The sequence below is a fragment of the Numida meleagris genome, chromosome 23, assembly GCF_002078875.1.
Source record: "Numida meleagris isolate 19003 breed g44 Domestic line chromosome 23, NumMel1.0, whole genome shotgun sequence".
NCBI lineage: Eukaryota > Metazoa > Chordata > Aves > Galliformes > Numididae > Numida > Numida meleagris.
Genome location: NC_034431.1, coordinates 2,483,742 through 2,499,794, shown reverse-complemented (window position 1 = coordinate 2,499,794; position 16,053 = coordinate 2,483,742). Strand labels below are relative to the sequence as shown.

Below are 16,053 nucleotides of genomic sequence, written 5' to 3'. Positions count from 1 at the left end.
TGGGGGTGGTGGGGATGTGGCTGTGCCTTGTGCAGGGCGCTGCCAGCAGGGAGAGCAGCAGCTGGGCACGAGGCAGCGGGACCGAGCCCACAGACACGCTGCTTTGTCCCGTCATGCTGGGAAGTGGAGGCTGCAAGGAGAGGGTCAGGGAATCTCCAGCTGCTGAAGACAGTGCGTGATTCACCCCTGAGTCTGGGGGGGTCCCAGATGTAAATATGCATTGAGACAGCTTGGGGAAAATACTGCAGACATGCACTGAAATCGTGTTTAAATGTGCCCGGTAGACCAGAGTGTGTCCTTTCAGATCCAGTGCTGCTGTCAAATTTGAATATACAGTTTAGATTCTGTGCTTTATATCAAGAAACAAACAACCCTATGCATCCCCAAACATCCCAGAAAAGCTCCACTGGTGAAGTACGTATTTATACATCTTTTATTTTGTCTTGGAAATCAAACAGAACAGGCCCATTCCCTGCTCAGCCCCGCACTAGTGAGCAGCAACAGATGCTTTTGCCCAAGCATGCTAGTTCCCATTTTACAGATGGGAAAGCAAAGGCAATGATGTCCTCAAAGTCTGGTCCAAGGCTTTGCTTAGTGCTGTGCTTGTCTCACCAGCCAAAGTAGATGCAAGGAGAGCAGCTGAACATGTGCTGGGCTTGTTTAATAGTTCTTGCAAGGCCTGGGGGCAAATGTAAGCCCTAGCATACGGGAGAAATGTTGTGGGAGGAGGAAAAGTAAGAATGTGTTGTTTCAGAATGCACCCAAATATAGCTTTTCAGCTCCGGTTTTGAAAGCGGCGCAGCATCCTTCTTCTGAGCCCGTCAAACATTATCGTTAATTAGAAATTATTTGCTTCTTGCTTTTGGTTCCTTGAGGGTAACGGTATTTTGCTTGGGTGGGTTTCCCGAATCCCTTGTGATGTGAAGGGTGATGCCTTTGGGGTCTGGGGGAGGGATGCAGGGGGAGCTGGCTCGCTCAATGGCCATGCATGGTCTTGTGCCCTGAAATGCCTCTTGGATGGCAGAAGGGGTCTGAGCTGCATGGGCTTGTTCCTGCAGCTTGAGACGAGATAAATTTGCTCAGCGTCGGCCATCTGGGTGTCAAGGGGGGGGGGGGGTGGAAATCCAGCAGAGAAATGTTGCCGTGCTCATCTGAGGCTGAGCGAGGCTGCTTGTTTTTTGCTCAGTGCGATGATTTAGCTCTTCCAGAGGTCAAGGCTGTTGTGAACAATGTCGCTTTACTCCCATTAAAAGATAAAAATCCCCGGGCGCATTTGCTGCAGCGTGCGCGAACTCACCTAAAGACGTGGGAGGTGGGGGGCCTTCAGCGAGTGATGTGGGAATAAGGTTGAGTTAAAAGCTTTTTAAAAAAACTTGTGGTTTATTCGTGGAGAGTAGGAAACGAATGGAGATGGATGGGTGAAATGCAGCCTGAGTTTGTCGTGGTGGTGCCTGCTTGGCTTCCATCCCTCGTTGGGTGAGTGCCGTGGTTGTGATATTGCGCATGGGAAGTGCCCGTCCTGCTCCTGTCCTTCTGGGGGGGGAAGTTGATGGTTTTTCTGTTTTATTTCTTATTGGCAGATAATGTGTTTAAGGCTGAAAGGGACTAGAGGGGGAAGTGAGGTTATGGTGCTGTGGCTCCAAGATGAGGGGCGGTGGAAAACAAGAAACCAAGGGGGGGGGCAGAGCAAAATCATGGGATGGGAGAGGGCAAGGTGCAGGAGCTCGTGGCCACTGGTGCCAAAAAGCCAGTGTGGGTGCAGAGCTGGAAGTCCAGAGTCTCGGCCTAAAAGCACCTTCAGGCTGGCCTGCAATTAAAAAGAAAAAAAAAAAAGAGACTTCCAGCCTTAAGGTAATGGGGAAGGAGATGGTGTTGCGCCAAACGAGCCATTTTAGTTTGCCTTCATGCATTTTGAAAGGCGTACAATATATTTTTAACAAAGCTGCAATGAATATGAAACAAGAAGCTCTTTTTGTTGTTCGGAGAATGTCAAGAGAAGCGTTGCTCCATTTGGAAACTTCTTAGCGGTGCGGTGGAACCAATCCCTGGTGTGCAGAAATGCACTGAGTTGGGGGTGGCTGCGTGAAGGGGGGCATCTTGGCTGTCAGATAGCACTCGGCCCCCGCGGGGAAGCTGTGGATGAAGCTGTGGATGAAGCTGGGGAGCTGTGGCACGTGGCACAGGGATGGATGGCTGTGGCTGGTGCAGCACGTTGGGGATGCTCAGGGCTTGGCAGCAGTGTGGGAATGTGACCTGGGGGGCAGCGGGGGTCAGGGAGAGGATTTAAAAAAACTCTGCCTCGGTGGAAGCTGGGTACTATTGGTTTGAGGGGCACCAAGAGTGGAGACCCTGCTCTGTGTGTCCTTTGGGAGCTGTGTAGTGCACAGGAGGGGGAAAAAATAAAGCTGGGATGCGGGGAAGGAGACAGTTCTCTGTGTCAGAGATTTTTTGTGCAAAAACCACCCACTCGTACTCCCAAGCTGGGAGCCTCTGCTTGCCTCCCTTGGCAGCAGGCAGAGCCGCCGGCTGCTCCCGGGGGTGGGGGGTGGGGTGCCCTGCAAGGGGCGAGTTGGGGGCTGCCAACCCTGGCCGAGGGCACGGCGTGGGTGCAGCCCCTGCTGCTGGGCTGAAGGCGGCCATGGGATGTGCGTGTCCAGTGCCTGGGGGGTGATGCCCGTCTTCAACTCCCTGGTGGCATAGAGAGAGTGTGCGGGTGTCAGTCAGCAACCCGAACCAATGGGTGCCTGGTAGGAGGTCTGCTTCCCCGTGCACGGCCGGAGCCCGCTGCTCCTCCAGCTAGTTGTGCGTGCGTGTGTGCAAGGAAAAATCGGAGCCGCTGACTGCCTGCTCCCGTCTCTCTCTCTCTCTCCAGCTCGCTAACTCAGTCTCCCTCCCACTGCAAACATTGGATTTAAACCTGCTCAGCATTCAACGCAGACGAAAGCGGCGGCGACAGCAGCAAGCAGCAAGCAAATCAGCCGCGAGCCGACTGCAGCTCCAAGATGTACCATCCTGCCTGCTGGATCGTCTTCACTGCCACCACTGCCCTGCTCTTCATCCCAGGTAGTGTGGGAAGCTTTTACCCCCTGGGGCTGGGAGGGGGTGCGGTGCAGAGAGGGGAGAGCCGACGGTGCGTGCTGGGGGGACCCGGACTTCATGCCCATAGCGCGCGGCTGCACGCAGCAGCGAGTTGCTCTGCAGCAGGGCTTGCCGAGCGCTTGCAGCAGGGTTCAAGGCAGTGAGCTGGCCACTGGGGAGGGCGCTGGGTGCTGGCAGTGTGGGGGGGTGGCATTGCACTGTGTGTGTGTGCACCCTCCAGATGGAGAGAGTCGGTCCCTCTGTCTAGACGTGGTGGGATCACGCAGCCCTTTCCCCTTCCAAGTTGGAAACCTTCTGCATCCCTCCCTCCTCTCTGAGCTGTTGTGCTATTCCCTTTGCTCCCTCACATCGCTGCCAGGCAAACCGGGGTGCCGGTCCCGTGCATCCTTTTGCAAAGTGAAAATGAAGCCCCTGATGTGGGCGACCACGGGAATGAGCCCACCTGCAGTCAAGGTGCTGCAAGTGCTGTGTGCTGGGCAGGTGGCTCCCGAAATGCAGACTGACCTCATCCCCTCTGCTCACCAGGATGAGAGAGAGACGTGAGGTTTGCATTGAATACCGGCTCTGAGCTGATGCTCAGCGGTGGGGCAGTGAGCACAGCTCTGCAGTGCATCCATGGGGAGGGAGGAGCAGCGGGGCGGGCAGCAGAGCTGCTCCTTGGGGACAAGTCACTGGTGTTTTCAGATGAGGATGCGTGCTTCTAGCAGCGGGAAAGATTGCAGCCCCTGTTGAAACAGATGGGGACTGGATGTTGAGGCTCGGATCCTATCTCAGCCCAACATGTGTTTTTCATGACTGTCAGTGAGAATTATGTTGGACTCAGGAGGGCAGGGAAGACGCACAGCTGCAATTTCAGCAGCTCTCTGTGGTTTAGTTCCAGTGTTTCTCAGTGCAGGGCTGGCATGCGAGAAGCTGAAGGGGGAGAGGTGCGCTGTGTCATAGCTGGAAGACAGCTCTCACCACAGCTGTGATGAGCACGGGGTGCTCAGGCTCAAAGTTGCTGCTGGAGGCTCATGTTATGGGAATGTTCGTGTCCAGGGGTGCTGTGGCTGAGGGGTGCTACAGGTAGGGGATACAGCTGCTGACATGGAGTGGGTGCCACTGATTGACGCTTGGATCCCACCGATGCTCGCTGTGATGGCTGGGTGATGTGACGTGTGCTAGGCACACATGGGCTGGGTGAGACATGCCCATGGAGGACCTCCTCCAGCAGTGCCTTTAATGTGCTGTCTCTAGCTCCCCAGCAATGCCACGAGCCAAAATGGTGCACATACAGCACAGCAGAGAGCACGTGAGAGCAAGGATGATGCACTCATCCATTGGAGAGCACAAGGGATTTTAAGGGGAGCAGTACAGTGTCTTATCTTGAGCAAAACATGGCAGTGGATTTTCCTGACGTGGGGGCAGCTTCCCTCCCCGGTGCTCTTGGGTTGAAATTGCAATGGAATGGATGGAAAGCAGCATCCAGAAGAAAAAGGACCATGCAGTTAAGCCTCCAATAACTTGGAAGAGGTTTCTTGATCTGCACTTTGCAGTTGTAGCTTTCCCTTCTTATTTATATAGAGCAGCAATATCTGCTTTGGCTTTGAACGTCCCCTGAGCCAAACCAGCCTAGGAATTTGCCCAGCTGGGCTCAGCTGTTAATCCATCACACTGAAACCTGCTGCCTGCAGTAGAGGAAGGAAAGCGTTCTGGTGTGCCAAGCTCCTGCCTTGGTCCTTTTCCGACCCCTGGGGCCTGTGTCTTCCGTTGGGTTTTTAGTGCTGTTGATTTTTTTTGCAAGTGGAGTCCCACGTGCTCTGTGCAGGTGACGCTCCCCTGGGATGTGCAGAGGCTGTTTGCAAAGTGTGAGCTCTTTCCCTCACCATTTCTGTGTGCATCCTGCGGGAGTTTCTCATGGGGTGGTTAAAGTGAGAAGGGAACCTGCTTTTAGAGGTGTAATTAGAGTGAAGGGAAACATCACAACTTGAAGGCTCCTGCAGAAAATAGCGTTGCAAAGTTATTATTAGCTGTAATAGCTTATTTGCCAGTTTTTTCCTCTTTCTCTCCCACCTCTGTTCTTTGCTTTTCCTTTTTATTTTCCCCCTTTTACCTTTGTTGGGAAAGATGTATTTTTTTCCCACTGGGACTCGCATTGTCTCGTTACCAATTCACTCTTGTGGAATCTAAAGACACAAAAGGTTAATGCAGTAATGAAACCCTGACCCCTCTGGTCACAGGTAGCGTCTTACTCTGTAGCTCTTTATTTCTTTGTAAAACGAGTTCCCATGCAAAACAATTTCAGAGGCTAATGTTGCTGTCACCCGATGGCTCTGGGGAGGCGGGTTCCTGGGCGACATTGCTTTCTGAGGTGGGCTCTTCCTGATGGGCAGGATGCAGTTATGGCGTGACATCATGGCTCTACTGGTGGCAAAAATCAACGCACATCAGCTTGTTTAGACATTTACATTGCTGCCTTTGCTGGCTTGGCAAAGTGACTTGTCATGGCACTGGCTCCTTCCCAGCTGGGGCTCAAGCCCTGCAGGCTCAGAACCGTGGCAGTGCCGGCTGTAAGACAGCTGCTCCTGGTGCTGCAGGTCTTGGCATCTGGGAGCCTGCTGGGCAGAGACCCCAGTCCTCTGCTGTCACCTCTTGCACTGGGACTCGCTTTCTGCACCTGCTTGTAACAGAGCCTCATGAGGGCTGCGTGACTTTGAATGTAAATCCAGTCTAAAATGAAGAAATAGGCATTGCAGGAGTTACAAAGGCTTTTCAACCCCCTGTTCAGGAGTGATGGCTGGGCTTGGGGGCTGCTGGCTGCCACTGCCATGTGGGACACGGCTGTCACCCCTATGCTAAGGGGCATGCAGGACGGGCAGAGAGCTGCTGATCCCTGCAACTAAGCCGAAGAATAAGTACCTGGAGCACATTAGTTCCACTTCAGTGTCATTCCAACTTAGACTTAAAGGGATTTTCTGAGCTCTCTCGAAGGCTGGGGGTGATAGTGGCTGCGCTGCTGCAGCCATCAGCACGCTGTCAGTTGGAGATGTTGGGGAAGAGGTCCCATTAGCAGTCCCATGCCCTGGGCTCCCATTTGCTCACCTTTCTAAATGGCATCAGAAGGGAATGTGATAGAAGAAGGAGCAAATGCAGCTTTTCCTCTGTGCAAACCCTCTGCAGCATGAGTGTCTGGAACAATTTGTTCTTGGGGCTCCAGGGCTGCTCTCTCTGGTGGCTGCCTTCCAGGGTGCACCAAACTGGAGGATCTTGCTTTGCTTATTCCAGCAGATTCCCTTTGACAGCATCTCCTCTGTGTGTCGTTCTCTGGTTGCAAACAGCTGGATGGAGGAGTCTTTGCTGGTGTGAGTCCCTGTGAAGTACTGACACTGGAGCTGAAATGAGAGAAATGGTTCAAAGGCACCAATGGGAGCTGGGTACATTAACTGATGCCTTTGAAAATCTTCCCCAAAGGCCTGAATGTTTGGTTATGGTAGATCTTAAGTTGCATAAACAGCTGTGTTCATATTTTACCCTTGAATATTCAACTTGAAGTTTGTGCTCAGGTTGGTTAGAGCATTATGAACCTCTGCGTGCTTGCAGCCGGAGCTGGTGATCACCCACCACCCTGTCCCCAAAAGAGATCCCCACCAAAACCAAGTACCTTCTGTATATGTTGTTTTTCCCTTAATGCAGTCCATGGGGTCATCTGTGCTCAAAGCTGACTGCTCTCCCTGTGGTCAGCCTGGGCTTTGCAGCCCTCTCCTTTTCCAGACAGGCAAATCCCAGTGCTGCTCCCAGCTCTCCTGAGATGCTCCCAGCTGCTAGTGCATGCAGGGCGGGCTGTGATCTCAGCTGTCAAACTTGTCGTCTTTTTTTTTTGTTTAAACTTAAAAATAATAACAGCTCTGCCACAAATCTCCTTCCCTCCCTTTCTCTAATGAAGGCATGGTACTTATAATTACCAATGCAGCAACTGCACATACAGAGGTGGCTTTGACACTTGCTTCTCAGTGGGTGGGTTTTTAAGGAAACTCCTCTCTTTTTCTTTTTTTTTTTTCCTCTTACTTAGAGGAAAGAAACACTTACCTGCCTGCTTTGCCAAAGCTCTAGGACTGCGTTACCATGCTCTGAGGGTGACTGAATCTCCATGGGCTGAGATCCATGGATGGACACTGGCATCAGCCCTGGGCAGCAGGGCTCAGCCTGATGCGGTGACATCGGTGTGTCAGTGGGGCCATGCGGGGATGCTGGACTTGTTGCCTGTGCAGCACAGTCATGTGCCTGCGGGACACGTGTGCGATGAGGCAAGGAAAGGGGGGAAGAAAGAGAGTTATTTTTAGGTTTACTTTTCTGTGAATTCAGCGCTAGTGAGAAGTGCTGGATTGACAGCTCTGGAGATGGAAGTGTTCCGCAATCCTCAGGGAAGGGGAGCCCAGGGCATTGCCCTGCAGGGTCCGTGCCTTGGGATGGATGCTGAGGCTGGAGTGCATTGGTCTGGGGAGAAAAGCAATAGGAGGTCTGCCCTGTCGGCCAGGGCTGGGCACTGGTGGGTTTAACACGGGGGATAAAGCTTCTTAGTGGGGCATGTAGGGTTACTTGTGTTGGGGACTGTGGGCTCCTTCTTGATGGCTAAGTCAACAGCCCCTTGTGAACCTACAGCAAAAGGGCTGGACTCCCTTCTGTGACAGCAGGAATGTTGCTGTGTCCACTAACAAAGTGGTCCAGGAGCATTTATCATAGAGTCATAGAACTGTTTGAGCTGGAAGGGACCTTCAGAGGTCATTTAGTCCAACTGCCCTGCATTGAGCAGGGATGTTTCATCCCCATGTTCCTTGCAGACTGTGGAAGGGGTCTTCAGAGCAGGCTTTAGGCTCCCAGAGCAGCACCAAGGGAGGGCACTGGGGGGCCCAGGCTGTGCAGCCCACACAGGGCTTGCAAGGAGCCTTCCTCCGCGCCAACCTGCCAGCCCCTCGCCTCTTCCTGCGCGGCTGTTTACTTCTGGCTTTTGTTTCCTGTACTTGTTGCTATGCATGTAGCGTGTGGAAGGAGCTCCAGCGAATGTAGGCCACACTTTGATTGTTCAGCAGGCTGGAAAATGATGATTATAATTTTTGACAGAAGGGAAGGAGGGAGAAGGAGATCTCTGGGCTTTCAAATCTGCTCTGTCATAAGCAGGATCTTGCAAGGGCCCTCTGACTTGGCCCTCCCCAAAGGAAATGGCGTTTGCATAGCAAGAGGGGCTACAGGAAAAATTCTTCCTTTCACAAGGACGAAACAATACTTGTTCCACTAATCCTTCCACCTTGTGCAGCCGTCTTGTCACAGCACATGAGCAAAATGTGGTTGGCATTGGCCAGTAATTGAATGGGAAGCATCCGAGAGAAACCTGGAGTTGGATGCTGCTTAAAAAAAAAAAAAAAAAAGAAAACCCAGTCCCTTTTAGACACAACCGTGCACAGATGTATCCCAGGCACATGCCTGGCTGCGTGTGGCAGTGCTGGCTCCAGCAGTGAGGCCGCATCGGGGCTGGATGTGACAGCAGAGCCCATGGAGACCTCCACCCACCCCTCCCCATCCCACGCGGTTGGCGTTGGCTGTCTGATCCCCGCTGGATCTACCCGTGGTTTTATGGAATAGCTTTGGCTAATTTTCACTTCAGGTTTTCTTTTTTTTTTTTGTATTTATTTTAATGCGATCGCTTCTAATGAGGCTAATGACATTTAGTCTCCATGGCGGCTCGTGTTAATTTGGTCACCAAAATGTCAGTGTGAGGCGGCCGTGTCCTATCTGCCCGCGACAAACGCTCTGCAGACAAAGGGGCTCTGCTCCCAGCCATCCCCCTCCTTATCTCAGGGCATACAGGGACAGGCCAGGGCATTTGGCAGAGCTGTCCTCCCACCGTCCCTCCTCTGCTGGCACCGGGCTCTGCTGCAGAGCCCCATGAGCATGGGAGGTGAGGACTGCTGAAATGGAACCTTCAGAGCAAGCCGGTGCGATGTAATTAATCAGATGTCAAAACCCCTGAGCAAAGTTAGCTTTGATCAGTAGGGAAATCTGTCAAGCAGGTCGTTGTGCTGCCCGTGGCGTTCTTCTGTCTGTCTCGGCCCATCCATCTGCCTTGTCCCTTCTTAACGTGGCCAAGGTGGCAATCTTCTGCAGCCAGGTGGCTCCTTCCAGCCTGCAAAGCGTGGCATAGCATCTCCTCGTCCTCACCAGTGCTGGTGGCATAGGATGTAGTGATGTGACCCTCCTTGCTGAAATGGGGCACCCTGGGATGGGTCCCCGTGGTTTGGAAGCAGGGTGTGGGCTGGAGGGAGCTGGAAGTGGATGTAGATGTTGGCAGAGGTGGGCAAGTGCTGCTATGTAAGCTTGGCTGCCTGCGAAATCAGGGATCAGGAGCAGCCCCAAAGCTGGGGGAGGGAGTGCTGAGACTGCAGGTGGCTGCACGAGGGGCGGTGACTTCTGATATATTGTACTCGAGTCTCCTCGATGTTGAGCCTTAGAAGCCTGAGCCGTTTTGCTTAAGAATGAGTCCTTTTTTTCTGCAATCTGGGCCCAAATGCAGCTGAATTTGATCTGTTCTCCTTTGATCTGTTCCTCCCTCTCCATTCTGCGTACCAGGAATGGATGAAGATTAAAGTTTGCAGCTTCTGAGCAAACTAGGTTGCTCATCACTGCGTGATACCCAATTACCTGCTGATACCTCAGGAGTGAGCAGGTATTGATCCTGCTTGGATTTGAACTTGTTGAACCAGAGAGCCTGGATATTTCAGATACGTTGCTTAGGACACGCCATTTCCTCCAGGACTCGAAGCGCACGCTCTGCGCCCGCGGTGCTTGGAGCTGATGGAGGTGGCTCTGTGCCTCTGCCACATGGGAAATAACCAATAAGTGATAAATAATAGTACTTGAGCCCTACAAAGTGCACGTGGGATGAGGATGTAATGACTCTTGTGATGTACATGAGGAATATCTCCATTTTTACAGTAAATGAATTCCTAGAAGCTGGTATTTTTCCCCCTAAGCCCATGGCTTTCTGTGCCTCGTCTCTGTGAGCTCTGCAGGCTGCAGAACTCTTTGGTGGCATCCCCCGTGTTTGCCTTCCTCCTGTCTTCTGCTGGCTGTCACGATCGCAGCTAGAAACAGCGTTTAAATTTAAAAAAAAAAAAAAATTAATTAAAAAACCCACAAAAATCTCTCCAAATCAGGTGGTGAGGGAAAGCTTGAGGGACTGAGTTGAAATATTTATTACTGAAATGCGGAATCGCGTCTTGCTTGTGTGTCGTGGTTGTTCCCGTAGCTCTTAAAACACTTCATGAAGAGGAGAAATTTCATGGTCCCTGTTTGTGCAGACAGGGAAGCCAAGGAATAAAGAGGGAGAATGACTTGCCTAAGGCATGCATGGAGAGATGTGTTAAGAAACGTGTCCTCGCTGTAGTTCCAAATCTGAACTGGAGGCTTCTACACATTTTTCCTTGTGAAGCAGCGGCTTTCGGATTCATCCTTGGAGAAATGCAGTCAAAAGACTGGAATGGATGCTTTGGACCCCGAAACTTCTCTGCTGTGCTGGAGTTGGGGTACCAAGGCTTGCATCGGGGACTGTCAGAGCGGTGATGCTCGGGGTGATGTCTGGAGGTTGGTGATGAGCAGGCAGCGAGCGTGGCTTTGGGAGTCAGTGGGCACTCTTTGCTGCTGTTGGCGTAGGCAGGAGGGCAGCGCGTTCTCGATCCCCTTGTCCTTTTGTGCCTTGTCTCCATCCGCCTTCTCTGAAGGTCTGAGAGCAGTCATCTCAGAGCTGAAACCAGGAGGTGAACGGAGAGGAAATTCTCAAGCACGCTCTTCTCTCAACCCTTGGGCTCAAAATGGAAACACTCTGCAGTTTAACTGAGAGCCCGCATTTATCCCAGTAATGCTCGCCGTGCTTCTGCTCTGTGCGCTGGAGTGTCCGCTGGCTGCTCCGGGGCTGCTGCTCGATGCCTTTGCCAGCCTTTCCCTATAGTCGGGGTGCTTTATCTTTATAAAGTAGCAATAAGTGGACAGTATAATATATTTCACTTTTAATAAGGTGTTGCCAGTTGCACACACTCCGCAGAGCAATTAGTGTCAGAAGCAGCTAAGCAATGGCGGGGAGCCGTAATTCGGCTGTTTACCGACTTGGAGGATTTATGGGCAGTCGTTGGGGGGAGCTGCGGTCGCGGCTTGGCCGGGGATCCAGGAGGTGCTACGTGCTGGCTGCAAAACCACGAGCCTGCGAGCTCGTGGAAGCTCTTTAAGAAAGGTCGAAACGAGCTGCTGGTCCCTTGTGTTGGCCCTTAGGGCTGGGGCTTGGGAGGAAGCGTCCAAAAGAAGATGGTGAGCCAGCCCTGATGTGCTAGCCAGCCAAAACGTGGCTCGGAGGACCTGTCTGCTCTTCGTGTTGGTCTGGCAGGCAGCTTGGTGGTGTGATGTCATCCTCTGTGCTGCTGCGGGGATGGGTTGCATCTGGATCGAGGTGAGGTTTGGCGGTGGGTTGACGCGTGGCTGGTGGAGCCAGGGATGGAGAGGGGAGCTTGCACGTCTTGGGGCAGCCCTGCTTTATGGCAAAGCCTTTGCCTTCCCCCACTAAAGGAAGCAGTCACAACATTTGGGTTTCTGACGTGAGTTTAAGGAGTATTTCTGAGCCTGTGCCCCCATCCTCTCCCCCTTTTCCACCCCCTGTTTCTCAGTTCAATAAAGTTCCAGTTCCTTGGGTTTGTTCTCCAAATTGAAAGCCTTCCATTTTCGCACCTCTGTAATTGGTGCTATCTGTTGAGAGAAACTCTGCAACACCAGCCAGCCAAGGTCAGGAGGAGCTGAATTGAATTAAAAGGAAGAGAAATTGGTTCGAGGTGGGCAGAGGGCCGCAAAGGGAACGATGCAATTTCTCTCCTCGGGGCTCCTGATGAGCAGAGGGAACGGCAGCTTCCCCGAGCACCTGCGGGGTGCTGACACCAGCCCACCCACACCTTCATCTGCACACGGAGGTGGGCACCTTGTGACTGCAAACAAGGAGATGAGGCCCAGCGCCGGGTCCTTTATCTGGTCGGCGGGATGGGGCTCTGCTCCTCTAGCTCCCGGGCTGGGATGCTGACAACTGTCACCGCAATGACCTTGCGGTGATTAAATACAGCAAGAAATTGTGTTTTTAATAAGAAACTGAAGCCACCATGCAAGCTGGCGCCTGGGAGATTTAAAATGAGGTGCTCTGCCCCTGCCACTAAGTCAGACCCAGCAGCCGGGCGCAGGGTGAGGGCTGAGATCCTCTGCTGTCTTCAGCTGGGCTAAAACCAGAGATCCTCAGCAAGAGTCAGTGGGTTTACAGCCCCGTTGTGCTGCAGCTGTGGCTCACGAGCACTGCGTGGAGTTGTATCAGGGGAATAGATGTGAAGCTCACAGCTCTTACTGAGCTGCTTGGGAATATTTCCCACTGTATTTTTTTTTTTTTCCCTTGAAAAACATGTATTTCTTTACTTAGCACATGTATCAGCGGTAAGTACTCCTTGCTGGCAAAAATTGCTCTGGGAAGTTGGTTTGCTCTGAGAATGTGGTTTGCAGGAGCAGGGGCTGTGTCCTGCGCAGCGCTGTGGCTCCATGTCCCTCCTCTGCCCTTGTTCCCAGCCCATAGTCTCCATTCCCTGGGCTGGTGCTCTCCTCTTGGGTTCATAATCAGTGCTTATAATGCAGTTGGCCCAAAGTCTCCCCAGCCCAGCAAAATGTTCGTGGCTCTTCAGAAGCGGGGCCGTGCTGGCCCTGCAAGCACTCAGAGTAGAGTGGCTCCACCAGGAGACTGCAGAAAGGAGGAGGAGATGTTTCAAATGGTGGAATTTCAGGGAACAAGGCAACAATTTTCCACCCACTTCTGAGCTGGAGCAAAGCCCTCCCAGGCTCTTTCTCTCGCTTCCCAGCTGGGCTGGCATGGGGACGTGGCATTTATTAGTAGCAGCACGAAGGCAAGGGGCCAAGGGAGCCTTGGATGCCAGGCTCAGTACCCGGTGCCCAGCCACTCTTGGTTGCTGGTGCCTGTGCTCAGGGGGTGTCCCCAGCCCTGTTTATTCCCTGTTACTGCTGCTCGTGGCCTTGCTGGGCCGTGCTCCCATCTAGGGCAGGATGGGGACAGCAGTGTGGCTGGAGGCTGCAGAGTGCCCCGCAGCCCCCGCTCTGCCTCTCCCGTAATTTATACAAGAGCAAGCTGATGTTCCCTTTTAAATTGACAAAGGCAGAGAATGGAGCTCGGGAAGCCCTCTGACCCCAGAGCCCTGGTCCATGAAAATTACAGGCGCTGTACAGCGCGTTTCCTCTTGATGTACTTGCAGTGGGGAGATGCTGGTTAATTTGCCAGGACTCAGAGGTGACCTGGGTTTAATAAAGAGGATTAATGGATTTGAGCTAAAGGTCTCGGCTGTTTGGAGCTGATAGCCTTCTCCTTCGAAGACACCGCAGCAGGCGCGGCTCAGCCTCTTGCAGGGAAGGCGGAGGCGGCTGGCTGAAAGGAGCGTGGTGCTGTGTAACAAGGGATTTCCTTGGGGGTTAATGGCAGTGCAGGGCAGCCCCAGTTCCCCCACGACCTGCTGCATGTGCTGCCCTCGTAAGGGTTAACAATAGCTGGGTGGGATGGATCCCATGGGAGGATCCATTGTAACGCCGTTGTTGGGGATGGGGCTGAGCCTGCACTGTGGCTGTGCCCCCTGCTCTCCCCATGCATCTTCTTACCTCTCAGGGAGCAGTGAATTCCCCGCAGTCCTGCTCCCTGGCCCCGGAGCTGCTCTCTGTATTCCCATCATAAGGCAGCGGAGCCCTTTGGATGGGAGCAGCGACAAACAGGTCTGCTTTCCCTGCCAGGGAAACGTGTGCGCGATCAATGCAATCAGCTCACCCTTCAGCTCCTTTTTGGGCTGGATGGAGGAGATGCTCTGACTGAAACCCGTTTATTGAGTCGAGAAGGTGGAGTGAAATTACAGGCTGTAGTTTTTACCAGCTTCAGCCTTCTGTCTTGTCTTTTCCTTATCCAACAGCCTGTCTGGTATTATGAAGCATGATTCCCTTAAAACCCCATTTTTTCTCCTTTTCAGAGGGCTAAGTAAGCACCCGGCAATGCATCCTTGGCTGGCCCTGTGTAGAAGTGCTCAGCAAGAGATCTGGGGGGCACGGAGCTGGTTCATCTCACAACTATTATTTATATCTGTAAGGCTGGATACTGACCTGCTTTACCTTAGTGCTCATCAGGGAAATCCAAATGAATGATTTCCTTGTAAAGCTGAGCACGGGGTTGGAGTCAAAGCTGTTTGCACTCTCCATCCAGTGAATCCCAGAGCTCTTTAGGACAGGAAGCAAAGGTATTAAATGCATTGCAGAGGAATTAAGTGCAGGACCCTGAAAGCGTGATTCAGCAAATGCACTCGGAGCTGATGTTCAGCCTGGTTGCAATGGGTTGTGCTGTGCTGCTTTAGGTAGAAACTATGGAGGGAATTTGCAGAGTGCTCTGGGTGCCTGCTTTCATGGTATTTTTTTGGAGATCCATGGGGAAAGGGGCTTTGGCTTCACTTTGTTCCACCTCTGGGTTTTGCTTCTTTAATGACGTTGGAATTGCTGGTCACTTTTTGATTAAGAGGAGTCCAGTTTGGTCCTGCAGGGTGCTCAGAGCCCTGTCCAGCCTGATGGGGCGTCTGCCATCTCTCTGGGTGACCTGTTCCAGTGCTTCAGTACTCTTATAAAAAAAAAAAAAAAATTAAAAAAACAAAGAACTTATGCCCAGTCTGAATTTCCCCTCTTTTAGTTTGATCTGGTTTTGTGGTAGCTGGGTGCGGTGTCTGTTTTGGGGCTGTGGCAGTCAGCTGTGGGGATTTGTCCGGCGTGCAAATAGCAATGCCTTGGCTGGGACTCCACTCCCCAGGAACACCCCAGTTTGATGTTGGAAGCGGCTTTGCAGTCAGGTCAGGTGCTTTTCCTCGAGCCAAGCCCTGCTCGGAGCCAGCCCTGCAGCTCTCCATGCTGCTACCTGTGGGCTCAGCAGCGGGAGGTTTGCAGCAGCATCTTGCAAATGAGCCGCGCTGTATCCGGGCTGCTGCCTTAATGCATTCAGCCCGCATTGTCTTCCCTCCCTGCCGCCTGTAATTTATACCTGATGTTGCCATGTATTATTTAGTTAGACATTAGAAACGCCACTCATGTGAAGGAGTGGGTGCACGGGCACCGCAGCCGCTGGGTTTTGCCCCTTTGCAATGGGGAATGGAGCAGAGCGTGGTCTGCACCCGGACTCCGCCGCCCCATTGAGCTTCCCAGGTTGCTGCCATCCCATGCTCAGCCAGGAATCACTGCTCACCCTTACAGCAGGAGATCCAATTATCATTAGCTTAGCTTGCACAGCTCCGCGTGGTGTCATGCAGCTGCAAGTTTATCTGGCCCTTTTAAAAATCCAGCTGCAGTGGATTATTATTATTTTTTTTTCCCCTCCGTTTCTTTGTAATTTGATTCTTTGCCTTTTCATGCTGTCATGTAACGTTTGGGGCTGCTTTGGCAGCCAGCGTTTGGGGAGGGAGGAAGAGGCATTTTGTGGAGATGCACAGCCACGCAGTAATATTTAATATTTATTTCATATCCTATAAATTACACCATGGGGGAAAAAGTCAGCATCCAAAAATTCTCTTTTTTTTTTTTTCTTCCTGGCAGCTTGGAGATGGGGCAGTGTGGGATGAGGGGGAACGCCGCAGCTCGGAGCTGCAGCCTCCAGTTCTCACCTCCCTCAGTAATCCCTGAAGTCTGAGTTCTGACATTTCCAAAAAGTGGTTGGTGATGATTCAGGACAGAAATGGGAGATGTTGACATTTTGCTGGGAAAGGGCGATTCCTCCCCATCTGGGGGGAGGTTGTGGGGCTCCTGCTGTCACCTCCCCAAGCTCAGCGCTGCCCCATCCCCGCAGCACCTATGGGGGATTGCTCTTTGTGGGGCAGAAAAGGCTGA

General features: G+C 52.5%; 1 protein-coding gene across 1 annotated transcript in view; it reads left to right on the top strand.

Moving 5' to 3' along the window:
• OPCML (opioid binding protein/cell adhesion molecule like) overlaps positions 1-16,053 on the top strand; it is a 292,354-nt gene that overhangs the window by 34,627 nt on the left and 241,674 nt on the right. The window contains exon 2 of the mRNA XM_021376003.1: positions 2,873-3,063. Coding sequence (XP_021231678.1) covers positions 3,003-3,063 — 61 coding nt within the window. The 5' untranslated portion in view covers positions 2,873-3,002. The remainder of the gene's footprint in view (positions 1-2,872; positions 3,064-16,053) is intronic.